This window comes from Piliocolobus tephrosceles, chromosome 9, assembly GCF_002776525.5.
Source record: "Piliocolobus tephrosceles isolate RC106 chromosome 9, ASM277652v3, whole genome shotgun sequence".
Classification (NCBI taxonomy): domain Eukaryota; kingdom Metazoa; phylum Chordata; class Mammalia; order Primates; family Cercopithecidae; genus Piliocolobus; species Piliocolobus tephrosceles.
The window spans coordinates 109677991-109705411 of NC_045442.1; the positions used below are offsets into that span (position 1 = coordinate 109677991).

Here is a 27421-nt window from a genome sequence, read left to right on the forward strand (position 1 = left end):
GCCTGTAATCCCAGCACTTTGGGAGGCCGAGGCAGAAGGATCACTTGAGCTTAGTAGTTGGAGACCAGCCTGGGCAACAAAGTAAAATCTCATCTCTACTAAAAAGGAAAAAGAAAAAAAAATTGCTGAGTGTAGTGGTGTGTGCCTGTATTCCCAGCTACTCAAGAGGCTGAGGCAGGATGACTGTTTGAGCCCAAGATATTGAGACTGCAGTGAGTTATGATGGCACCAATACACTCCAGCCTGGACTCAGCAAGATTCTGTCTCAAAAATAATAGAAAGATGTGGCAGAATAGGTCAGGCACGGTGGTTCACGCCTGTAATCCCAGCAACTTGGGAGGCTGAGGTGGGGGAATCACGTAAGACCAGGGATTTGATACCAGTATGGGCAACAAAGCAAGACACTGATTAAAAAATAATAATAATAATATAACCACTGTGATAATTTTGTCAATCCCCAGTACTCGCAACTTTTTGCTATGATAAATATCTCTGTATGTCTAGTCTTTTCATATTTTGTACATTTCCTTATAATGGAAGTCACTTCTATTAAAGTCCTTTTATTTTTTATTTTTCGAAGACAGGGTCTCATCTGTCACCCAGTCTAGAGTGCAGTAGCATGATCTCAGGTCACTACAGCCTCCGCCTCCCAAGTTCAAGCAATTCTCATGCCTCAGTCTCCCAAGTACCTGGGATTACAGACGTGCACCACCCCACCTGGCTCCTTTTTTTCTTTTTGTAGATATGAGGTTTCACCATGATGGCCAGGACGGTCTTTAACTCCTGACCTCAAGTGATCTGCCTGCCTCAGCCTCCCAAAGTGCTGGGATTATAGGCGTGAGCCACCGTGCCCAGTCTATTAAGTCCTTGGCACCACAGTCTTGGTACTTTCCTTCTTTCTAGGAAACTTTCTTCATCTGATTTACCCATTTATTATTCAGTTCCTTGGCTGTAACCATTGCGTTATTACCCCTTTACTGTGTTCTTTGCTTTGACTATTATAAAATATAGCTGAATATATAAAATTTCTCTTTTAAAATTCTGTTTCAAATTACTACTATCTTCCCTCATGTCTCATGTTTATTATGCTGATTTCTCTCTATAGTTCTATAAAAGACCTAATCTGGGTGGAAAATCAGATTTTCTATTATTGGCAACATGAAATAAAGTTTTTTGGTTTCCTAAGCCAAAGCTGTAAGCTTTCAAATACACCTTTGAAACAAAAATATTAGTTGCTACTAATGCACGCATGATGGAAAAAAGTATGAGAAGCAAAATTCCAAATACCCAGCTGTTATTATATAAATACGCTACTCTGGTAGGAATGGACACATACATATATCCAGAGATATATATCCATATATATATTAAGAGATCCTGAAATAAAATGACCCTCTGAGTGTGAAACAAGTATATCAGCCATCTATAGAAACAGCCCACCGAGGACATGGTCTACAACTCCAGGTTTAATGAAGGTGATTGGGACATAGTTTCTACAAATGCAGGACCAGAAGTTAATGTGCAAGGAAGCTGCAAAGTAGTCAAATACATTATAAGAGTGAAAAAAAGTATTATCAAGATTATAATATTTAAACATGATCAAACTGCCTTTATTCTGATGTCCGATTCACTAAGCAAGCACTTTCCAATTATACTTTGTTTTCCCAAGAAGAGTACCATAAGGAAGAAGACGACAAGCAACATTTGGCATTCTTGGCAGTTATGTTTTTTTTTTTTTAAATCATAGATAATTAAATGACATTCTTCCCTACCTTCCTTTCTGAGATTCTGGCTTGAGTAAGCCCATTTGATGAACTCTAGGTATACTGACAAAAGAAAAAAGAGGATAGTAGAATAACCTGTGCAAGAAATGATAAGCACCTGAACCAACATCAAAGAAGAGTTTTGAAAACAATGAAGAAAAATTAAACATAAAAGTCATGTCTAGAAAGCCTCAAATTAGTAAATTGGAAAAAATGTCCAGAAGGCAGCACTTGGTGATTTATGTAATAGTAAGGAACAGGCAGAGAAAATGACACATAGGCAGGCACAAACAGTAACTCCAGGATAGAGGTATTTCGGACAAAAAATACAAGAGGAGAGGAGAGAGATCACTTCTCAGGTGATATTGAGAATTTAAAATAAAGTAACTAGCTGAGATGCATAACCTTTGCATATTTAAGTATTATTTAATACTCTTATTTAATCATTAAAGCCCTATTCTGAAGTACACTAAAGAGAAAACGCTTTTGTAAACACATTCAGGTTACTACACATACCTGAAAGAATCAGTTCTTTTGGGAGGAAATCTATTTTTAAAATTTATAATAATTTAAAAATTCATTAATTCAAATTATGAAGGTTTTAGAAAACTCATTTGGTTTGGTCGGGGGTTTTCTGACAGTGAATGTTTCCACAGTGATTCCTTGTCTTCCTTCAAACTTAATTTTTCTACATGTTCACTTGATCTCTTCCCACCTGTTCCAGATTCTATGAAATATCACTCCTTGAATCTTAATCTCCTTTCTACTATTAAGATTTCCCTATCTTACAATAAACCTGATTCAACCTCTTTCTCTGTCTTCTCTATCCACATTTCTCAGCCTATACCAATCTCAGAGTTTCAGTTACTACCCCTTAAGTGGCTTTCAATTCTCTTTGGTGCCCAAGCTCTGTGCTAAACATCTCTACCTAAATACTGTGTTAGTAAATGAATACCCGTCCTTTCCAGCTTCTGTAATCACCAGTTCTTCTTGGGTAATACACATCTCATCAGTTTGACTTCCAGGATCCTCATTCAGGCCATCAATAAATTTGGTTAGATTATAACAAAAAACTATTGGGTTACTCTGTTTCAGCGTTAGCTCTTTTCCACCTTTTTACATGCTACCCACCCACCAGTTGAAACTTCCTAAAGTACAGGTTTGATTATCTTTTTTCCAACTAACACCAACTGCTTTCAATTCCTTGGACTAATAGCTAATGTTATTTTTCATGTCAAATATCAGTATCTTGGAGGTAAAACATGCCAAGAAAAAAAATGTGTATATATATAAAAAACACACATACTACATATATTAGTTTACACAGCCTGTGTATTCTCATTCTATGCCATTGCTCATGCTAACTATATATAGCTCAGACTAAGAATCTAGCTCTGATCTCTATATCTCCAAGTAACGAAATTTTACATATTCTTTAAGCATCAGGTCAAACGTTACATTACCTGGATAGCTCATTCCCTCAGCTGAAAGCAATTTTCCCTGGCCTTGAACTCCTCCTGACCATTAAAGAAGTTATAAGTACATCCCTTGAAATTATTACTTATATATTTATTTTAGATTTCTTATAAGTACATACTTTTATATTTCTTATAAGTACAACCCTTGAAATTACTTATATATTTATTTTAGATTTCTTATAAGTACATACTTTTATATTTCTTATAAGTACATCCCTTGAAATTATTACATATATATGTGTGTGTATATATATTTTTACATTATATATATGTGTATATATATATAAAATATATATATGTGTATATATATATAATATATATATATATTTCTTTTCTTTTTAGAGTGTATGTTCTTAAGGGGAGGACTCATATGCCACATATTTATCTTTTGCAGTATAGTTATTTCCCCAAAGCAACTAACCAGGACCTTACATATAGACATAAAGAAAGAACGTAATATATTCCTGTCAAATGATAAAAAACTAAGACAGTCTCAAGAAGGAAAGCGCCATATTGAAGATACAGCCTATAAAATTAGCTTTATCAACATGTTAAAAATGAGGATTTTAGGGGAGAGAAATGAGCGGATAGTACCTCAAGCGGTTAAGAGTAGTAGATTTCATTCTGTAGATCAGAATACACATGTTCTCCCTGAACTGATCCAGAGTATTTGAGATATATGTTAAAGAAGCAGAGAATTATCATGATTATAAAACATGAAATATGGTCTAATATTCTTCCTGATCTCAGTGAGAGAAGGGACACAGGTGTAGAAAGTGGTCCTTACAAAATCAGATCTAGGAGCCTAGGCCCTTACAAGTAAAGTTTTAGGAATTCTAAGATCTATCTACCATGACTTAAGCAACATGACAAATCCAAATAAGTACAACGATAAGAACTTATAGCTCATCCCACCTACCATCCAAGGTTAAAGATAATTCCTTTCAGGCATCATTTTTTAAATGAGTACATACTGCTAATATTGCTTTGTATGGGAAGGTTTCCAAGCTACAATAGGATTAATTTAACACTATTATGTTTAGAACCATGCTGGAGTTTGGTACATACCTATGAATTTAAGTTCTTGCTTTGTTAGTGTAGAACTGTCATCTCTGTCTAAAGAAAAGACACACTTTAATTTCAGCTTTTTAATCACCACTTCCTAAAAACAACCATGATAGACAAGTTGAAAAACTGAAGATATTATGATGGGGGCAGGGATGCAGTGTGGGGGTGGATCATCGGGGTTAAAATCCCCATGAAACCTATGTAAATTTAAAAAACAGCAGTGCTCCAAATAAAGCGAGTACTAACGGCATTACCATTTAACATAAAAGTAATCATTATACAACTCATTCCCATTTGCACTGCTTCCCTCACTCAATTGGAACTTTTCAGGTTCCACCCCTCTCGTAGCTTCAATGAAACAGTGTAGATTCATTTTGCATTATAAAAGTTAACCTGGATACTGGAAACTACTTTTTCTCCCCAGTGGTGGACTCACCAGCCAAATGTGAAAACTACTTTTTCTCCCCAGTGGAGGACTCACCAGCCCAATGTGTTTATCCCTTAAGAGTCTTTGAAGCGGCCGGGCGCGGTGGCTCAAGCCTGTAATCCCAGCACTTTGGGAGGCCGAGACAGGCGGATCACGAGGTCAGGAGATCGAGACCATCCTGGCTAACACGGTGAAACCCCGTCTCTACTAAAAAATACAAAAAACTAGCGGGGCGACGTGGCGGGCGCCTGTAGTCCCAGCTACTCTACTCGGGAGGCTGAGGCAGGAGAATGGCGGGAACCCGGGAGGCGGAGCTTGCAGTTAGCTGAGATCCGGCCACTGCACTCCAGCCTGGGCGGCAGAGCGAGACTCCGTCTCAAAAAAAAAAAAAAAAAGAGTCTTTGAAGCCTATCGTTAAGGAACCAAGAGCAACAAAGTAGCCTGGATACTTTGAAACGGAAAGTCTTATCTATAGTGTAAGTCTTATACTATCTTATTATCAAGACTGTGTTATATTAGTCCAATTCTTTCCTACACAGGCATAATCACAGCCCTGCCCATAAGACTTCATATCATTTCATCATGTGTTCTGTCTCCCACAAACTCATCGTAGCTCCTTACCATTTTTCTGATTCAAGACAGCAATTCTAAAGTCTAGGTTTACTACCCATCAGGTGCCTTTTCTTTAGAATTTCATTTCAACCCCGTACAATCAATGTGCTTTGCAGCTCTTTACGATGCCCAAGGCCTAGTTCCCTTCCCCTTTTTTAACCTCATCATCCCTTACCAAGTGATTCAGTTTGCGTGTATTGAAACAAACTTAGTAGCACTTGATATATCCTAGGATGTGACAATTTACTGTGTAAGCATAAAGAACACACTAACTCATAAGAAGAAAAAATGTCTGTTGTGATTAAAAGGAAATTAGATTTAGAATGAGTATATTCTCAATCTCCATACTGCTCACAGTGACAACTCATCCCCCATCAGTAATATCTCATTACACATAGTGAATCTCAAATGAAACTGGCTTTGGAACAATTATATGAGTATTACTCATCCCACTTCATGGAATCCTATCCACTTAATGCTTCCCTGAAATAAAAAAGGGACACATATGAAGGACAAAGATTCAGTTTCTTATAAACTAGTCTGACAAGCCTACATAGAACCCTGTTCTTGAGGGAGAATGTTCACCTCTAAAATCAATTGACATTTATATGTATACTCATCATAAAGCACATATATATGAATAATTGGTTAACATTACCTCCTCCAACAAACCCTATTTGTTTAGTGAGCACAGCTGTCTCAAACCAGAAGCATCATAATTAAAGGGAATTTAAAAGCGCAATAAATGGGACATGGAACTCAATTAGCAATATACTGCTGTGAAAATTGACGTAAGTTCTTTAGTACTTTATGTATTTATTTATTTATTCATTCATTTATTTTTTAGGCAGAGTCTTGCTCTGTCGCCTAGGCTGGAATGCAGTGGTGCGATCTCACCTCACTGCAACCTCCGCCTCCTGGGTTCAAGCGATTCTCCCCCCTCAGCCTCCCAAGTAGCAGGGATTACAGGCATGTGCCATCACGCCTGGCTAATTTTTGTATTTTTGACAGACAAGAGGTTTCATCATGTTGACCAGGCTGGTCTCAAACTCCTAAGCTCAAGTGATCTGCCCACCTCGGCCTCCCAAAGTGCTGGGATTGCAGGCATGAGCCACCATGCATGACCCCAAGGAAATATTATATATTAACAGTCATAGATATTGAGATTAAAGCATATGTCTTGATTTGTTCTTTCTCAGAGAGGATCTTAGGACTTAAGGTGGTTCTTCTGGGTATGTGAAATAACTTCATAAACTTTTGAAATTGGGTGTTTTCAGGTAAGGAATTAAGGATAATATTGATACAAAGAAAAGTACTTTAGGAAAACACCTTACCAATTTCAAAAACCAATTTAGGTACACTAGGATAAATTGCATACAATCAGAGAAATTTAGGAAATTAAAAAATGGAAGAAATAATATTAAAATTATTGTCTCAACAGAGGAAAAAGGAAAAAGTTACGAAAAGTATATTATATATGTAAAGATATATTTAAAGGTACGCAAAGATATATTATGTAAAGGAAATTCCGGAAACTTTTAAGGCAGTTTGAAAAGGGTAAAAAGTAGTTATTTAAATATCTTAAAGAATACTATATGGAGAATTAAACAGATGCCCATAAAAGAAAGTGCCTTGTATTTCTTTTTTATTTATTTATTTATTTATTTTTTTGAGACAGAGTCTCGTTCTGCCGCCCAGGCTGGAGTGCAGTGGCCGGATCTCAGCTCACTGCAAGCCTCGCCTCCTGGGTTTACGCCATTCTCCTGCCTTAGCCTCCCGAGTAGCTGGGACTACAGGCGCCCGCCACATCACCCGGCTAGTTTTTTGTATTTTTTAGTAGAGACAGGGTTTCACCGTGTTGGCCAGGATGGTCTCGATCTCCTGACCTCGTGATCCGCCCGTCTCGGCCTCCCCAAGTGCCGGGATTACAGGCTTGAGCCACCGCGCCCGGCCCCTTGTATTTCATGTTTGGTTTTGTGGTGGTGCCTTGGAATGACGCAGCCTAAGAGATTTCATGATCTTAATAAATTGTAAGTTTAATTTCTCTATTTCCCTTAATAGAAGTATTTTAAATGCTTGTAAAAATGATGAAACAAGTAGTATGTATTTAAAGATTATAGTTTAGTTTTTTTATAGTCCAGTTGAAAACTAGCATATCATCCTCCTAGTTTTCATTATCATGTCTCAGGGATGATTTTGCTCTAGTGTTTGCCAGGTTCTTTAATAATTTATTTACGAGCCTTTTTTTTTTCCCTGACTGGACTATAAACTCATTTAGGATCGAAGTTGGCTTTTATTCATCTTATTTTGTCAGTATTTAGCTAATCATCTAATAGGCTTGCCATAACTGTTGAATGAATGAAAACAACTGTTAATTGCTACACTGTCCTAGAATAAGTTCCATATATATTCTTGGGAATATGTTCATTTTCTTTGGGAATTAACTTTGTATTAGACTGTCTTGTCTCTTTTAGTATAGTAACTTGGTTCTTTACTAGAGTTGTTTCATACATTTGTTTTGGCCTTTCTCACTTTTAATATTATTTTGAAATATTGGTTTAAAGTAGCCAAAGAGGCTAGGCACGGTGGCTTATGCCTGTAATCCCAGCACTTTGGGAGGCCGAGATGGATCACTTGCAGAACACTTGCAGCTAGGAGTTTGAGACCAGTATGGCCAACATGGTGAAACCCCGTCTCTACTAAAAATACAAAAATTAGCCAGGCGTGGTGGTGGGCACCTGTAATCCCAGCTACTCGGGAGGCTGAGGCAGGAGAATCGCTTGAACCCAGGAGGCGGAGATTGCAGTGAGCTGAGATTGCACCACTGCACTCCAGCCTGGCAAAAGAGTGAGACTCTGTCTCAAAAATAATAATAATAATATTTTCTTGGTCATTACACTTGTATTAATTTTTCCAGAATAAGTTTTGTGAAGTAATAAATTTTAGTTTTATAAAGTTCTATTTAAAACATTTTGAAATGCATCAGTTGCCAGAATAAATGATGAAAATAATTCAGAGTTTCAACTGTCTAATGAAAGATTTTTTTTTGAAGTTTCACAAATGTGAGATAAATATGACTAAGATATATTTCACAGAAACAAAAATAAGTGTCTAGAGAAAGAGTAGAAATCAATTGGAGGAAGTATTAGAACATCACATACAAGAACCCAAAAGTATTGAAAAAAGAAAGGGTTAATTCTTTTTTTTTCTTTTGAGACGGAGTTTCGCTCTTGTTGCCCAGGCTGGAGTGCAATGGCATGATCTCGGCTCACCGCAACCTCCGCCTCCCGGGTTCAAGCAATTCCCCTGCCTCAGCCTCTTGAGTAGCTGGGATTACAGGCATGCGCCACCATGCCTAGCTAATTTTGTATTTTTAGTAGAGACAGGGTTTCTCCATGTTGATCAGGCTGGTCTCGAACTCCCGACCTCAGGTGATCCACCCGCCTCGGCCTCCCAAAGTGCTGGGATTACAGGTGTGAGCCACTGCACCCGACCAGAAAGGGTTAATTCTATCAAAGAGTCTGAAAAAGAAAAAACTTTGCAGGAAGTAAATAAAACTACACTTAGTTTTAATGACTACTTTTACTAGATAAAGTTGGAAGTCCACATCAACAGATACAAACAAGGTCTACATCAGAGATGTTGCATATAATAGTATATCAGGAAACTACAAGTAGCTTCTATTGATGCAACATAAAGATGGGGAGAAGAAGGGATGACACTGGAGAGTCAGATTACAACGAGATGAAGAAAAACTCCACATGCCATGTGAAAACATATAAATTTTATCCCATTAGTCCCAGAAAATTCTCTAAGTAAGACAGTTTGACATGGTCGGATTTGCACTTTAGATTGACCATTAATTCCAGTAGCATCTAGAAAAGGGACTGGATAATGGAACGAATGTTAGGAGTTTGCTGAACCAGTTCAGATGACAATGTAGGACATAACCAAGTGGACAGTGGAAATACAAAAGAAAAGGAAGTTAAACTGATCAATAATAGAAAAAAGATTTTCTAAAAAAAGATGACTAGGAAAATGAGAGGGCAGAGTTGAGGTTAACTTCCTAGCATAAGTCTGGCTGAGGTGGCTGAGTACCATACGGAAATGAAGCTTCTTAGGTTTTTGGAAATATAAATCTGCAACTCAGGAGAAAAGTCTAAATTGGAGGCATAGATTTGGAAAGCTAATAAGCACAGGAGATACTTGAAGCTGTAGGTATGCAGATTTTTCCAAGGGAGTATGTAAAAGAGTCAAGGAGAAAATACTGTGAGAAAAACAATCAAGGACTAATCAAAGAAATCATAAAAGGCAGATATAATCTCAGAAAGAAATGTATTAGCCAGGCATGGTGGCACACGCCTGTAGTCCCAGTTACTCAGGGGACTGAGGTGGGAGGATCACTTGAGCCCAGGAGTTGAAGGTTGCAATGACCTATGATCATGCCACTGCACGCCAGCCTTGGTAAGAAAGCAAGATTTTGCTTCTAAAAAAAAAATAAAAACTTAGAAAAAAAAACTAAAAATATATAGCTGTAAAGGACTGTGTTCATAAAGATAAAAGATTCCAATCAATAATCCAACCATCCATCTTAAGCAACTAGAAAAGGGTATGGCTGGGCGTCGTGGCTCACGCCTGTAATCCCAGCACTTTGGGAGTCCACCCGGGAGAACCCAGGAGGCGGAGGTTGCAGTGAGCTACTGCACTCCAACCCAGGCAACAAGAGCAAAACTCCATCTCAAAAGAAAAAAAAAAAACCAAACACAAAAAATTTCAAAAGAAAATAGAAGAGAAAGAAAAGCTAACTGCTGGCGGAGAAAAAAAGAGAAAATAACAGTACAAATTTTTCCAACGAAGTGCAAGAGACTCTCCCCCAATCACCCACAGGATAAACATCATTCACTAGGTGTCAATCCTACACTTGCACTTGCAATGAAAAATATAAATCCATTACATTGGTCCCATGATGTCTACTTTCTTTTAATCCCAAGTTTATTTTCTAAAGATGTTCAGGATTAAAAAATAAAAGAACAATTCTAAATTTACTTACGCAAACTGAAGATGTTAAACAACTTCAGCTTTTATAGTTCTCTACCAAAGAACAGTAACAAGTTTATTTTATTTTCAAGGATGCTGCCAATCACTTTTCCCTGTAGATACCTAGTGTTGAGGGACTCCTTGTTATCAAGAGTATTCATTATCTAAACTTCCGCAGGCACAGGTTGCATAGGGAGGCAAGAATTATGAATCAATCTACTATTTATAAAAAATAACTTGTAAGATACGCCTTCCATCCTAACAGCGCCCACCCTTAAAGCAACAAGAGTGTCTATGCCTGCTCATTATGCCATTAGTCTCTTGTTGGCTGTAGATACTGTAAACATTTGACAATAAAATCCAAACGCAACACATACTGTCTGCAAATTAAACCACATTAGCAAAATATGCAAGATTTCAGGAAGTTAATGAAAAATGTATTGAAAAACTGCTTGGAATCAAGCAATATGAACAAATGAGTCTTGAACATAAACAGTCTCAAATAAATGAGATCGGTTAGTAAATGAAAAAGAAAATCAACAAAGTTGACACTACCCTCAAAATGAGAATTTTTGAACATCAAAGGATTATGGAAGGTTCTTTGAGGAAACTGAAGAAACTTTCAAACATTTTTTGCAAGAATAATCTTCATTATAATTACATTACAAAGACAGTATTTGCCTTATATGCTGATTTCAGAACCCAATGCAGCAAACGATACAATTCCACTGTAAAACACCTCGTACCAAACCAGATGTAATTTAAAATACTATCTTCCATTTATTTGCTATGTGGAATATGGGGTAAAATAATTAAAGTGTCCTATATATTAATAAACCCAAACCCTAAAAAATAAAATTCATATTCCAAGCAAATTCTTCACGTAGGTACCAGTAATTACCTGCACTGGCAAGAGAGATCTCAAAAGAACTAGAAAAACCATTTGTAAAAATAAAAAGACCTTCAGAAACTTTAAACACTATTATCATTTTGCCTTAAAAAGAAACAATAAAAGCCAAACTGATGAACCATATTGACCTATCATCCTCTTATTGGCAATCTACAAAAATTTTTCACTAAGGTGCTGAATAATTGACTCACTGCAGCACTGGATTTCATCTAATCAATAGAACATGCCAGCTTTCAATCAAGATTCTCTACAAAAGGCAACCTTTGTGATAAACGAACCACTAGAGAAGATTCTAATAAAACTTACCATTGTGTATTGCATTCAGCAACTCTGAGAACGCTTTTAAGTAAGGAAAAAAGGACTTCAGGTTAAGATCATTCTCAAACACACAAAAGAAATACATAGCCATAGACTGAATCAGTATAATAAAATTTCAGTAAGTCTATCATGTATCATTGTTTGAATCATTAAAACTGCAAGCTTGGCTCCATTTTTACATGGTATAAATTTTTAAATATTGTATTCCACTTGCTAACACATCACCAACTAAATTGAGATATGTTAGATATATTGCCATAATGACAATAATTTCCTTAGTAATAAATATGTATTTCAAATAACTTTTTAAAAGACATTTATGTCAATGTAATGTCTTGCTAAAAGCGAGTCACTATAGGATGCAATTCTATATAGGTAAATCTGCCTTAGGGCACACTTAACAATATTTATCATAAATAAAAACCTCATTATATCATCTAACCCTATCAAATATTCTCATTTCCTAGACTTCAGTATAAGAAAGCCTCAACACATGTAGAAGACTAATCAAGAAAGCCACCTAGTGCAAATATACAAATACTGAAACATTATATTAAGAATAGAAAATAAAATGTTTAAAAAAAACACACACACACATTATTTCAAGAAGGAGGTGAAGTTACAATTCTGCAATAAAAGCACCATAATAAAGGACCAACAATAATTAAAATTTATACACAATTTGACTGTAATATGGGCCCATAACAAGACAAAGTAGTATATTATCTCTGCAGGAGAAAAAATATCTGTTCAATTAAGAAAAACTTGCATTTTGGAAAATTAAAATTGAGACGTTCCCAGGTGGCATAATATACTAGAAAGAGCACCAGAGGAGAAAAAAGGCTCAGGTTATCAACCCAGTTAGACAACTTACTAGTTGTTGGGCAAGCTCCATCATGCCGATACTGCATGGAAATTTCTGTTGAGAGGAAGGAAAAAGGAAATCAGTGAATAAATTGTCAGTGACTCAAAGGTAAAAAAAGAAATAGGCCAGAAAAATGGAGGGAAATTCACCTAAGAGTGTAATTAAGTAGGCCAACTAGAACTTCAAAAACAAAAATTATAAGCTAATAATTGGGATGTGAGGGGGAGAACCAAATGTGACAGAATTCTCATAAATCTTAATGGGAGTGTGTGGAATGTATCTGTGTGTTTTTACAGAGTGAGGGAAAGACATAAGGGCTTACAAATGAATCTGTATAACGAGTGTCTGAGAATATAAGGCTTCATTAATGGGAGAAAGTATGATTCACAACATGATACACTAATACGCTTTAGATTTTCGGTTTTTTTTTTTTTTTTTTGAGACAAAGTCTCACTCTGTAGCCCAGGATGGAGTGCAGTGGCACAATCTCAGCTCACTGTAACCTCTGCCTCCTGGGTTCAAGTGATCCTCCCACCTCAGCCTCCCAAATAGCTGGGACTACAGGTGCACGCCACCACGCCTAGCTAATTTTTGTATTTTTAGTAGAAACAGGGTTTCACCACGTTGGCCAGGCTGGTCTGGAACTCCTGACCTCAAGTGATCTGCCTGCCTCGACCTCCCAAAGTGCTGAGATTACAGACGTGAGCCACCGCTCTAGGCCTAGGTCATTCATTAGATGGGAAGAGTTTGCCAAAAACATTTGAATCCTGTTTTCATGTGGAAATCACAATTTAAGTATGATAATTTAGTTGATATATGAGCATAAATACATTATGACTTACATAGGAGCATAAAACTTATTAAGTTACACTTAGCTCACTATCTTGAACCATTCATTTTTGAGAAAGATGGCTGCGTGTGGTGGCTCAAGCCTGTAATCCCAGCACTTTGAGAGGCCAAGGTGGGCGCATGAGGTCAGGAGTTTGAGACCAGCCTGCCCAATATGGTGAAACCCCGACTCTACTAAAAACACAATGGTGGCGCATGCCTGTAATCCTAGCTACTTGGGAGGCTGAGGCACAAGAATTGCTTGAACATGGGAAACAGGTTGCAGTGAGCCGAGATTGTACCACCACACTCCAGCCTGGGTGACAGAGCAAGACTTGGTCTCCAAAAAAAAAAAAAAAAGAGAAAGATAACAAATGAATAAGACATTATTACCCTTACTCTTTTATTCCACCGAAACGAGAACAAGCAGAAGGTGCAGAAAATAAGGCAATAAAACATTACTAAAAGCAAAATCTGCTCAGAATATGAGAACTTAATTTCTATATGGCTTTCTAAGGGAAATATAACTGATAAAACTGGACCAAGGCTGTGACTCAAAGGACCTGGGTTTGCTAATTCTGGAAGCAACTGGTATTCCCTTATGGCTAACACTGTTGGCAAAAGTTTTTTAAAGGAGGGATACCTGGGAATTCCTTGGATATTATTTAACCAAAACCATAGCCCCCAAATCCAAAACTTTTTGAGTGCTTCCATGACTCTCATGCTCATTGCAGCATTTTGGATTTCTGATTTTCAGATTAGGGATGCTCAACTGGTAAGTATATATAATGCAAGTATTGCAAAATCCCCCCAAAATCTGAAATTCCAACACTATGGTCTCAAGAATTTTTAATAAAGGTTACTCAACCTGTACTTTGAAAGGATATAGTACGCCCCAGGAAATGCTAAACCATCAACCCCTTGCACTTTGAGTTCTTTATGCCTCGTGTTCCATTACTGGAACCTAAATTTGTGGGAGTTATTTATATCCTACTGCTCAAGGTCATCACCAGGGTCTGATTTTTCACACAAAAAAAGTTGCAACCTCCGGCATAAATGGGTTAATGAATATCAGACTTTTCTCAGAGAAAATAACAAGATGGTTTTAGTGAAGAAAAAGATGTTCTCAACTTTCACTTTAGTAAATCATAAATTTTTGTAATGTGGTGAAGATAAATAGCAAGGAAGAAAGGACGGATTGTCAACTCTTCCAAAACTGTTTTTGATGTTTCAAAAGACCCTGTGCCTAACTGTTCAGAACTCAAAAGAACGTACATAGAAAAGAGTTCAGTCAAAAGAAGAACAAAACCTATAAGCCCCAAACTTAAAACTCTTAGAAATCTCTTTTAAAAACATACTAATTTTCCATTTTGTACAAGTCACTATAAAACAGGTCATTTATCAGGACACACTTCAATCCACAATAAAAATTTTACATTCTAAACTCTGAATCAAACATTTTATAGGTGTTTTCCAGGCTTCTACTCTAATTTGATCTACGGTTCCCAGAAAAAATGTACTCTGCTACAATTTGAACATGTCATGAGAGAATTTTGATTACTATTAAAACTAATACTTCTAGCCAATAATTTCAAGAGGGAATCACAACATTAGAACCTGACTCTACTCTTGCTTTACATCCTAGTTGTAAAGAAGAAATAACAACATCAACAGGAGCTATCCTATTTCACAAGGCTGTTCCCAGGATCAAATGAGAGAGCAACTAAAGAGTTCCTAAGAAACTTAAACGTACTCAAAGAAGACATTATATAAGCATTGCTAAGCTGAATGAGACAGGATTTTTTTCTTTTCCATTAATGAAATTCTTTTATAACGGTAATTAGCCAGAATAGTTGTTTTAAGAAAAAGATCATTAGCTTATCAGTCTGATTTCTTCAGTCTGCCACTCATCTCTCCACGAACCCATGCTACCCTACAAACATTACCTTCACAGTGCCACAAACACAAGCTTCCTGTTCCTATTAGGCTTTTCCCTCAAACAGACCTTTACTTTCTTTTCAGGTAATGTTGGCCTTCATTTTCTGCCTACTTCAAAGTATAATTCAATCTCTCCATGATCTTTTCCAACTTAATAATATTTTTCATCATAAACTGGCAAAATAAATACTATACGAAAAGCTCTAAAAATAGCCGGGCCCAGGGGCTCACATCTGTAATCCCAGCATTTTGCTCGGCTGAGGCAGGTGGATCATGAGGTCAAGAGATGGAGAGCATCCTGGCCAACATGGTGAAACCCCGTCTCTACTAAAAATACAAAAATTAGCTGGGTGTGGTGGCATGCACCTGTAGTCCCAGCTACTAGGGAGGCTGAGGCAGGGGAATTGCTTGAACTTGGAAGGAAGAGGTTGCAGTGAGCCGAGATCGGGCCACTACACTCTAGCCTGGGTGATAGAGCAAGACTCCAACTCAAAAAAAAAAGAAAAAGAAAAAAAGAAGAGTTCTACAAATAAAGTAATTTGTCTTACAGCTTAGCTATTAACACTCAGAGGGCAAGTACAAAATCATACAGGATACTACTAACCACATGACATACACTCGAGAAAACTAATGGTATTCATTCATTTTAAAAAATGATGTTTAACATTTACTATGTTTAAAGCACTGTGTTGGAAGTGGGGATACAGTTGTGAATGTCAGAAACAGCCCCTAGCCTCGGGAGTATTATAGTGAATGTTACAGTTTAACTAATGTGCTTACAAAGATCATCTTCGACATTACTAAATTATCAACCTGTCATTCAAGAAAGTCAATCTTTTAAAAAGAGCATCATGAAAAACAATTTGTGATGATGTAATACATAATACAGTTGTCTTCTGTATTTGTGGGATTCCACATCTGGGGATTCAACCATCCTTGCATAGAAATATTTGGAGGAAAAAATTGAGTCTGTACTGAATGTGTACAGACTCTTTTTCCTGTCATGATTCCCTAAGCAATATAGTATAACAACTATTTACATAGCATTTACATGATACTAGATATTATAAGAAATCTAGAAATGAATAAGTACACAGGAAGATGTGCATAGGTTATATGAAAATACTATGACATTTTATAACAGAAACTTGAGCATCTTGGACTTGGGTATTTGCAGGTGGTCCTGGAACCAATTCCCCATGGATGCCAAAGGATGACTGTATACATTTTCTCCTTCCTAGTTATTTATTATATGGGGGGGAAGCTTGTTTCCCCAATTACTAAATGATTTCTCAATTTCAAATTAGTCCAAAGGAAAAATTAACTTTTCATACTAGTAAGAAAGTTAAATTATTGGTTCAAATTTGTTTAGGGATCTCTTTGCTTAAAGTAAAACTGACGTTACACTAGTGTGGTGTTAGACACTCATCAGCAAACACCTGTTAAACTGTCTAATTAAACGGCTCTGGACCCAGGGAAAATGCATATTTCCATCACTTAAAACCTAAGAGAATTCTGTCTCAGTTTCTTGTCCTATACAATAAGGAATAACACTTAATGCTTATTAACTGCTTAACACAATGTGTGGCACACACTCAGTGTTCATCAGCAGTTAGCAATTCTTAACTTATTATGACTAAAGCAGTGTAATTCCTAAATATTCATGGCATGAAGCCAAGCCTCTTCTGGATAAGGATACACTTTTTACTATTATCAATAAATGTTCTGCACTAAGTCTTAAAATGTTTATTAACATATATAAAACTAAAGAATATATCTCAAATAGTTTTCAATAATCTTATTCCATGATTATAGCTTTAACAAGACATATAACATCTTCAGAGTAATTTTGTTTGTTTGTTTATTTGAGATGGAGTCTCGTTCTGTCTCCCAGGCTGGAGTGCAGTGGCCTGATCTTGGCTCACTGCAACCTCTGCCTTCCGGGTTCAAGTGATTCTCCTGCCTCAGCCTCCCTAGTAGCTGGGACTACAGGTGTATGCCACCACGCCCAGCTAATTTTTATATTTTTAGTAGAGATGGGGTTTCACCATGTTGGCCAGGATGGTCTCGATCACCTCAGGTGATCCGCCCGCCTCAGCCCCCCAAAATACTGGGATTACAGGTGTGAGTCACCACGCCCAGCCCCAGAGTAATTTTTAAACACAACGTTTTAAAAATTTCTTGGCAGATAAATTTCTTAGGTCATTTATTTTTGTGAACTAATACTTATAAGAATTTCCCCCTAAATTATTATGTTTACCTAATGGTAAGAGATACAAATCCTTTTTTTCTGCCACAGGAGTAGCACAAACACTGCCCTCTGAAAGCAACCATCCTATGAAGAACACTATTCCTTATACCTAACATCTCCCCAAATCTGTAACAGATAGGAAAATATTTTCAGGGATGTAAATCAAAATCTTAATTTTATTAATTTAGAGATGTGTTTCAAATAAGCATTCAAAAGTGATTTCTGAAATTTAGAAATTCTCAGACTATGCTTCAAAACTACAGAAAATCAGTAAAGAGGTCTCCCCACAAAAGCAAATCTAGCTTTATCTTCTCAGTAAGGTACTCATGTGATTAATTATGCCTCTTGCTAAAAATGAAGAGAAATTCAATTTTTTTAATTAAATTTGTCTAAAGGTACTTTTTGTGACAAGGGGGCTTACTGCTAAGCCCTTCTAGTCTCCAAAGAAACATATAAATAAAAAGCATACATTCAAATATGCAATATATCTAAACCTTTTCTATGAACTTCTTTCTCACTGCAATTTATATATATTTTCCCCCTCTAAAATAGTGAGCCTCAACCAGAGGTAGTTTTGGTCCCCTGGACACATTTAACACGTTAAACAATGTTTGGAGACATTTTTTACTCCCACTGTGGGAAGGGAGAGTGTGATGATGCTCTTGGCCTGTAGGGGGCAGGGACTGGGGATTCTGGTAAATATCCTGCAATACACAGGGTAACACATGAAGACTTGTCGGATCCAAATTGTCAATAATGCTAAGACTGATAAATCCTGCTCTAGAACCATCCTTAATGCATCTATAGATTCCACTCATTTCTGAATACAAAGAAACTCCTGGCTATGTGATCTTGGGCATCTTATTTTATCTTTCAAAGCCTCAGTGTCACCAGCTGTAAAATGAAGACATTTTATAACTGTTGTTAAATTAGATGATAAATATTAACATAACTGGCACATAACAAATCACAGTTATAGTTACTATTTCTCACATCTGACCTTTACATATAATATTTTCTCTCTTGGAGTGCTCTTTTTTCTGTTTGTTTACTGAAGTTAGTACTCTGTATTCATAACTATTAAAACAATCTAAAATTTTGTATTTAAAAAAAAACACGAGCATTCTTCATTAAATTGTATCATTTTTCCATACCATTTCCTACCTGCCCTTGCCACCAACTAATAGAACAAATACAATCCATAATTTATCTTAGCTAAATTCTTGTTATTTCAACAATCAGAAATCTAAAACTAGAAGAAAGGTTTCAACATTTATTGAAAACCATTTATCTTCAATTCAAGATGCAATTTAAAAGATAAATGCTGACATTTCAGTTAATATTAACTGCTAAGGGTCTGTCTAAAAACATGCATTTTGAAGAAATTTTTAAAAATTGAAAATAATATTCATAACACAAATTGCAAGTTACAGAAATATCCCAATGGTGTGAATAACAATGTATATCAACTCACTTGTCGTATAATAAAAAGAATGGTAAAATTATGAAGTATATTTGAAAACAAAATTAAATCATTTCGGATACCTCCTGAAATGAAACGTGACTGCTAGATTCCACAAACTTAAATCATTTATCACTGATATAAAAATGTCCCAGGATAGAGTAATTCAAGTAATACCTGTGTGAGAAGTCATTTAGAAAATGATGACTAAAATTGAAGTTTAGAGAAAGGGAGCTCAAAACAAAACAAAAAACAAAGGGTAAAAACACTCACACCCTAAATGTAAATTCTGCATTGGTTTTTTAAAAATACTGTGCAGGTAAAACAAAAAGGAAATAAATTCTAAGTGTTTTGTAAGTAATGAATGACCGACCAATAGACTGTTTAGCCTACATTTAATTAAGTAAAATCAAATTAGTGCCGAACATCTTTCCCAAAAAAAAAAATCATCTAAGATTTTAAGACATTTTTGTATTTTCCATTAGAAAATTTAAAAACTAAAAAATTTCACTTTAATTAAATGTCATTTAGTAATTCCAAGTAATTCCAAGTTTCCAAAAACAGTTGAAAATATTTTGAGACAGAGGAAGGGAGGTGGTGGGAGTGAAGGAAAAAAATAATAGGCAAACCCCTACCTGAACCAACTGGAGATGAGCCAACACTGAGGCTCTGTAAACTTCCATTCCTGAGCAATGTAGGAGATTTCTGCAGACTAGAGCTTGTTATGCTTCCTGCAGCTGATGCTACAGATGATGTTGGTGAAGCAGAAGAAACTGAGAGATGAGAAACATTCTCTTGATTTTTGTTTCCTTTGGGTCTACCAGGTCCATGCTTACTTTGTTTATTTCCTTTCCTTTTCTTTTCCTTTACAGTTTCTTCTTCTATGCCAGAAGTTTGAGCCCGCTTATATCCTGCTGTAGGAAGGCTGGAATTACCCAAATCTCCAGGTGAATTTTCAAAGCTTTTAGGCTGTGAAATAACAGCTGAGGTTGAAGGGAGGCCAATTAAGGTACTAAAACTATTTACCCCCCCTTCCTGGCTTCCAGACTCTCCTTTATGTACATCTTTGGTTGTTGATGACTGTTGGGAGTGAGAGTAACTGTCATTACGCAGATCTGAGTCTGTAAAGCTCAGGAAATCCTGGGGAGACTGTACCGAACTTCCAGAAGATGATTTTACACTGCCTGGAGTTCCTGAAAAACTGCCTGTAGTTTAAAAAAAAAAAAAAAAAAAAAAGAAGGTGGGGGAGGGGGAACAGAAAAATTGGATACTAAAGTTCCCATAAGCAGCAGACATGATATAATCATTAAAGAGAAGAGAGAGTTAAAAAAATTAACTACGACACTTAGGACATCAGTATATTAAGACTTGAAAACTTATTACTGAAGTCAAATTTATCCCTAAAATTACCTTTAAAAATACGTGTCATTTTATAGATGGTATTAAATGTTTACTGTGGAATTGCAAGCTATTACTTAAATAATTATTAAGATATAAGATGTGTTTTATTTCACCTACCTTTTGCCACAGCAACATTCCGCAATTCTCCCCCTAACACCTCACGTATGCCTGAGGAAGGACTAAAGAACAGTAGTCTCCTTTCCAGTCATGCAAGAAGACGTTAACAAGACTATAATCTGACTCTAAATGTATAGGGGAACTTCTTTTTTGAATAGTGAAGGAATGATTGAAAATGTTCCCAATATACAATAAGAACCTAAAGACGTTTCCTAGGTTATGAGTTCTAAGTTTTAACTTTAAGACATACCAGTCATTGTTATTGTTCAGCTGAATCTACCACAACAGAAAATTTGACAAAATAATGATCATATGGAATCTAATCTATGCCTCACATTCTCCCAATCCAATTTTCATGCAACTTCATAAAGAAATCAGCCATCACTGCTTATTCTTTCTTTAAAGAACATCAGTACCCCACCATGCCATTCTAAGATATAAGAACCTTAGGGTGGGTACAATGGCTCATGCCTGTAATCCCAGCACTTTGGGAGGCCGAAGCAGGAGGATCATGAGGTCAGGAGTTCGAGACCAGCCTGACCAACATGATGAAACTTCAACTCTACTAAAAATACAAAAATTAGCCGGGCGTGGTGGCGCGGCCCTTTAATCCCAGCTACTCAGGAGGCTGAACCCATCTCTACAGAAAATTTAAAAATGAGCTGGGCATGGGGACGCATGCTTGTGGTCCCACCTACTTGGGAGACAAAGGTGGAGGCAAAAGCTAACTGAAGGTCTGAAACGGGAAGAATGCTTGAGCCCAGGAGGTCAGCCTTGCAGTAAGCCATGAACACACGACTGCCCTCCAGCCTGGGCAACAAAGCAAGGCCCTGTCTCAGAACACACACACACACACACACACACACACACACACACACACACCCTAGAAAACAGGGTGTTGTGTTAACCTGTTAAACCTCAAACTTCGTAACAAATGCATTATTAATCAACTTATTTACTGAGACCTATGTAAATCCCCTAAAAATTGTCCAGTATTTATCTACTAAAAAATGTAAACCTTAATTGTATTTATTTATTTAGTGGGTTTTGTTTGTTTTTGTTTTTTGTTTGTTTGCTTTTTGAGGCAGGGTCTTGTTCTGTTGCCTAGGCTGGAATGCAGTGGCACAATCACAGCTCACTGTAGCTTCAACCTCCCTGGGTCAAGCAATCCTCGCACTTCAGCCGCCTGAGGAGCCGGGACCACAGGCGCACATCACCACACCTGGCTAATTTTGTTTGCCTGTCCAAGGAGACAGGGTCTCACTCTGTCACCCAGGCTGCAGTGCAGTAGTGCAATCTCAGCTCACTGCAGCCTCAACCTCCTGGGCTCAACCTATCTTTCCACCTCAGCCTCTGAAGTAGCTGAGACTACAGGCATGTGCCACCACGCCCGGCTAATTTTGTATTTTTTAGAGAGACAGGGTTTTGCCATGTTGCCTAGGCTGGTCTCCAACTCCTAAGCTCAGATGATCCACCTGACTGAGCCTCATAAAATACTGGGATTACAGGCATGAGCCACTGTGCCCAGTCCACACACAGCTGATTTTTAAATTTTTTATAGAGATGGGGTCTTACCATGTTGCCCAAGCTGGCCTCAAGAATTCTGCCCGCCTCAGCATCCCAAACTGCTAGGCTTATAGATGTGAGCCACCATGCCCGGTCAACCTGAATTGTTTTTAACATTTAGGAAATATAAATAAAAAACACTTATAGAAAAGATGCCAGGAACAGTGGCTCAAGCCTGTAATCCCAGCACTTTGGGAGGCCAAAGCGGGAGGATCACCTGAGGTCAGAAGTTCGAGACCAGCCTGACCAACATGATGAAATCCCATCTCTACTAAAATACAAATATTGGCCAGGTATGGTGGCATACACCTGTAATCCCAGCTACTCAAGAGGCTGAGGCACAAGAATCACTGGAACCTGAGAGGCGTAGGTTGCAGTAAGCCGAGATTGCGCCACTGCATTCCAGCCTGGGCAACAGAGCAAGATTCCATCTCAAACAAAAAGAAGGGCTGTTCTAGAGAACTCAAAGCAAAGCTCCAGCTTTTATTATTTTTCTCCCCAATTTTAAGCATTATTCCATGTCTAGTTAAACATTAAAATTACAATTCAACTCTGGAAACACAAATCATATTATAAAAGGAAAGAAAAAGTATGAGAAAAATTTAATAGGAAACACCATCTTTAATCTTACTATAGCAACTAAACATATAATAATCTAGAACATCCATTTTTTAAAAATTCTTTTACAAAGCATAACTATTATTAACCATCTTAAAGACAAGTATTTTACTAAAACATCACTAATACCTTGAGGAAAAGGGCTAGCTGCTGACACAGTTGTTCCTGGATTTCTTCCACCACCAGGCTTTCTTCCCCTTTGACCTGAGCTGTGAGCTGAAGATTTCTTCCCTTTGCCCTCTGACCCTCTAGTCTCTGAAACATCTTTTCCACTAGAGGTGTGTGCAGAGACTTCCTGGAAATTTGCATTTGTAAATCGTGCAGTAGTATCTTCCAAGCGCTTCAATGATCCAGATATAGAGTTGTTGCTAGTGCTTGTATAAGTCTAACATTTTGATTCAAAAAGGGAAGGAAAAAGAGTTGATTACATTTTAGTTACAGAAAACAATAGGTGACACATTAATAATAAGAACTTGCAGAATAAACACAAAGTTTCTGTTCTAAAAATAAGTCAGTTCACCTAAGAAAATCATCCAAAAACAATTTAAGTCTATTATAATTACTTAAAAAAAAAAAAAAAAAAAAAAGAAGGGCGGGCGCGGTGGCTCAAGCCTGTAATCCCAGCACTTTGGGAGGCCGAGACGGGTGGATCACGAGGTCAGGAGATCGAGACCATCCTGGCTAACACAGTGAAACCCCGTCTCTACTAAAAAATACAAAAAAAACTAGCCGGGCGAGGGGCGGGCGCCTGTAGTCCCAGCTACTCGGGAGGCTGAGGCAGGAGAATGGTGTAAACCCGGGAGGCGGAGCTTGCAGTGAGCCGAGATCCAGCCACTGCACTCCAGCCTGGGCGACAGAGCGAGACTCCGTCTCAAAAAACAAAAAAAAGAAGAAGAAGAAAGAAAAAGCATAGATAATTTAAAGATGGCTGTTTCAGGATCAAATTGCAACAACTAGTAAAAGTATGTATTAGTTATATTTATGAAGTGACACACAGTAATATTGAAGATAAGCATTTGTCAAGCAACATCTTTTTTTTTTTAACAATGTCTACACTTCTCAGACATGAAATTAAAATAAGCTTTAGTGTTCAACACAGGAAGGTGACAATAAGGGACTAACGTGCTACAAATCCATTAGAGGACCATATCCATAAATGTATAAGGCTAGCGGAGGACAGAGCGAAACTTTTTAAAGAATTCAGGTGAGGGTCCCTTTGCAAAAAAACAGAAAGATTTGAAACAGAAATCATTTTTCCAGTTGTTATGTTGAGGAAAAAGTTATATATCGCAAAGGTAAGATTTTATAACTATCCCTAAAAGTGGCTCTCAATTATTCCCTTGATCTGCATTTGTTAAGGAAAAAGGATGAAGATCTGTATTAACAGTTTCCAGTTTCTGCAATCATTTTTATTACAAGGTATACCCAAATAATGGCGAATACATGAAAGTGTATTATACCAGATGCACATTAATCACCATGTTTTGAAATCAAAGGTTTATAAAGTCCACTAGGGCAAAGGTTTTAATGTCGCCAGTATGTTCACTAAAGTATCTGAGGCATGGACAGCATAAAGTTCGCGAAGTGCTTGCAACATAATCGGCACTAAATTTTTGTTGGATAAGTGAATACTTTTTTATTGTATGTATCTAAAATCTCTGCTATAAAAATGAAAAAATTTGAAAATATGCAAAAGTGAATTTTCCCACATACAGTCACCACTCAACACAAACAATCAGATGAATATGAAAAACGAGAACATGACAATAAAATCAAGTTTCAAAATGGCTGGCATTTTTAGCAAAAACAATTTCAAAAAGAGGAATAAGAGAAGAAATTAAGTGTTTGGAAAACCAAATCTTTCTTGCGGCTTTTCTATCAACCTGTTGCCCTCCCCAGCCCCCATTAACTCAGTGCCAATAATGGATATTCATCATTAAATAGAAGAAATATTTCATAAAAACAAAGGACTCCACTATTCTAACAAACTACAATCCACAAACAAGAACAAATGTTTCAAAGTAAGTTTAAAAGGAAAAAAAATCCCATTCTACAAACCAATCACATTTAAGCTGATGAAACTTCATGGCTTACTTTAGAAATATGAACCTTTTCCATGCTGGGCAGGTCAATTTGGAAACCACCCCACCTCATTTTTCAAATACTTTTTCCAATTACTTGAGTTGATCCTGAGGTTCTCCATTCCTCTCACATCTGATCCTTGCATGACCTAGTGAAGTTTAAAAGTCATCTAAGAAAACACAGTGGTGTTCTTCACTCATGTATTTTTGTTCGTGTATCAAATAAAGAATGGAGAGAAAATTGGGTAGAGTACTACAATGAAAATACACTATTCACTTCCACATGACAATCTACATTAGAGATGGTCATTTTTCCCACTTATTAACAGAGCATCCTTGCTCAAACCCTCAAGTATAAATCTATCCATAAAAACCCATGAAAACATGACATTTGGAAGAAACAATATTACAAAGAAAGCAATGAATAAAGCAATCAAATTTCAGTGACAAAAAATCATATTAAAACCATAACTGAACATTTTTAAAATGTCCAAACCTACATTTCAGAACATAATCAAACTTAATATGAAAAAAATGAATTTTAGCTTTAGATGTTAACAATTTTTAAATTATACATAATGACACTCACTAAGGCAATGCAGGATTCATTCAAAGAGAAACCTCTATTTTAATTCCATGTTTAAAAGTGATTTTAAAAGTACTTATTCCATAATGTGCTGTTGGGATAATATGGCACTAGGGAACTCCATTATAAACATACAACAATCAACTCAAAATCGAGGAAAAGACAGGTAAAAGGAGACCAGAGGGACGTGGGAGATGGCTGACACACTATGAGTAAGCCCAAGACTAAATTCACAAAATCTTGTTTCCTCACTTTTGTATTCTTAATGTCTATCATAGTATGAACATCTCACTGCTCTGAGTGTAATTCTTGTACATAATAATATTTATTTTTTCATGCAAATTGGACCACAAAATACAAACTACTTCATTTGGTGCTCTACTGAAAAAATATAAGTTCTTTTGTAGTTGTTGTTCTTTTCTACTGGAGATAAAACTGGATATCTGGCTGTATTGAGAGTCTCTGAAGTGCTGCATGAATACTTTGTTCTACACTGTGATTTATAGGCAACTTAATCTTTTCAAAGGCTAATTCAGAATACATGTAATTTTTATTTCATGGCCAACTATTAGTCCAAAGATAAGCTGCAACACCAATATACCTACACAATACCATTAAGTGGGAACAAAAATTATTTACTTCAAACAAAAATTTAAAACTAGATCCAAAATTAAATAACGACTCTATAACAAGTAACCAAAGGAAAAGCAGCTATGATTATTTACAAAAGGTATGGTTGCTTCAGATTAGTCTACAAGGCTCTGTCATCTACACTGGTGACAAGAAGTGCTATGCCTTCAACCATTAGAAAACATAATGTGCTGGTTAAAATTTTAAAATAAAATTATGTACTATTCAAGTGTCCCATAAAAAACCACAAACTTTGTACCAAGCCGATCTTGAGACTACAACATGTAAACTACCCAACATAAATCACGAAAAGAATGATTTAAAAAAAAAAAAAAAGAACAGTGAGCTGTAGAACAACTTTAAGTAGCCTAATTTACATGCTACTAGACTACTCAAAAAGAATGGGGGGATCAAAACGACAAAAAATCCCCACAAAACTGAAGAAATAATAGTAGGAAAAATTATAAAATTGATGAGAAAAAAAAACCTCACAGTTTAAGAACCTCAAGTAACCCCAAGAAAAATAAATATGAAGAAAAGTAAATGAACTCAGTTCATTATCAAATCATTTATCATTAAAAACCAATGATAAAGAGGAAATGTTACAAGAAACCAGGCTTTTCTTTTCTTTAAGGATGTCTTACATGCCAAAAACAAAGATAAGAATGAAAGCAAAATCTTCCCTAAAAACATTCAATCTAGAAAACAGGTGAGTACTAAAAGAAAACACTGTCAACTTAGAATTCCATGGGCAACTATTATAAAATATCTTTCTAAAACAAATACAAAATAAAGGCTTTTTTGGATATAAAAGCTGAAAGAACTAATCACTAGCAGACCAACACTACAATAAATGCTAAAAGAACTATTTCAGGTAAATAATAAATGAAATGTGAATATACCCAAAAGAATGAAGAGCATTAGAAATGTTAATTGCTAATGGTAAATGTAGTACAGAGTTCGATGAAGCAAGATGATGTGAAATTTCTCATCACACCATTCAAAACAGTGTGCAAATTATAATTTATTTATTTCTGGAATTTTCAATTCAATATTTTTCACACCTCAGTTGACTGAAGGTAACTGAAACTGTGAAAAGGGACAAGGAAGGAGTAACAGACAAATACAGTAAAAATGATAAATAATAAAGACTTGTTCATAACTTTTTTTTTTTTTTTTTTTGAGACGAGTCTCGCTCTGTTGCCAGGCTGGAGTGCAGTGCTGCAATCTTGGCTCACTGCAACCTCCACCTCCCGGGTTCAAACGATTCTCCTGCCTCAGCCTTCCCAGTAGCTGGGACTACACAGGCGCATGCCACCATGCCCAGCTAATTTTTGCATTTTAGTAGAGACAGGGTTTCAGCACGCTGGGCAGGATGGTCTTGATCTCTTGACCTCGTGATCCACCCGCTTCGGCCTCCCAAAGTGCTTGGGAGGACAGACATGAGCCACCGCGCCTGGCCTAT

At 36.7% G+C, this 27421-nt stretch overlaps 1 protein-coding gene across 9 annotated transcripts in view; it reads right to left on the bottom strand.

The window, feature by feature from the left end:
• The window catches only part of MLLT10 (MLLT10 histone lysine methyltransferase DOT1L cofactor), a 213732-nt gene that overhangs the window by 51635 nt on the left and 134676 nt on the right, over window positions 1–27421 (bottom strand). For 6 of the 9 annotated variants that reach the window (XM_023223168.2, XM_023223165.2, XM_023223164.1 and 3 more), the window contains 5 exons: window positions 22789–23044; window positions 19593–20162; window positions 12488–12532; window positions 11602–11634; window positions 4310–4357 (listed from right to left, as the gene is read on the bottom strand). In XM_023223168.2, the coding sequence (XP_023078936.1) occupies window positions 4310–4357; window positions 11602–11634; window positions 12488–12532; window positions 19593–20162; window positions 22789–23044 (952 nt within the window). Of the gene's footprint in view, window positions 1–4309; window positions 4358–11601; window positions 11635–12487; window positions 12533–19592; window positions 20163–22788; window positions 23045–24753; window positions 24890–27421 lie in introns of all 9 variants that reach the window. The other 3 variants (XM_023223172.1, XM_023223166.2, XM_023223167.1) reach the window with 3 other exon arrangements.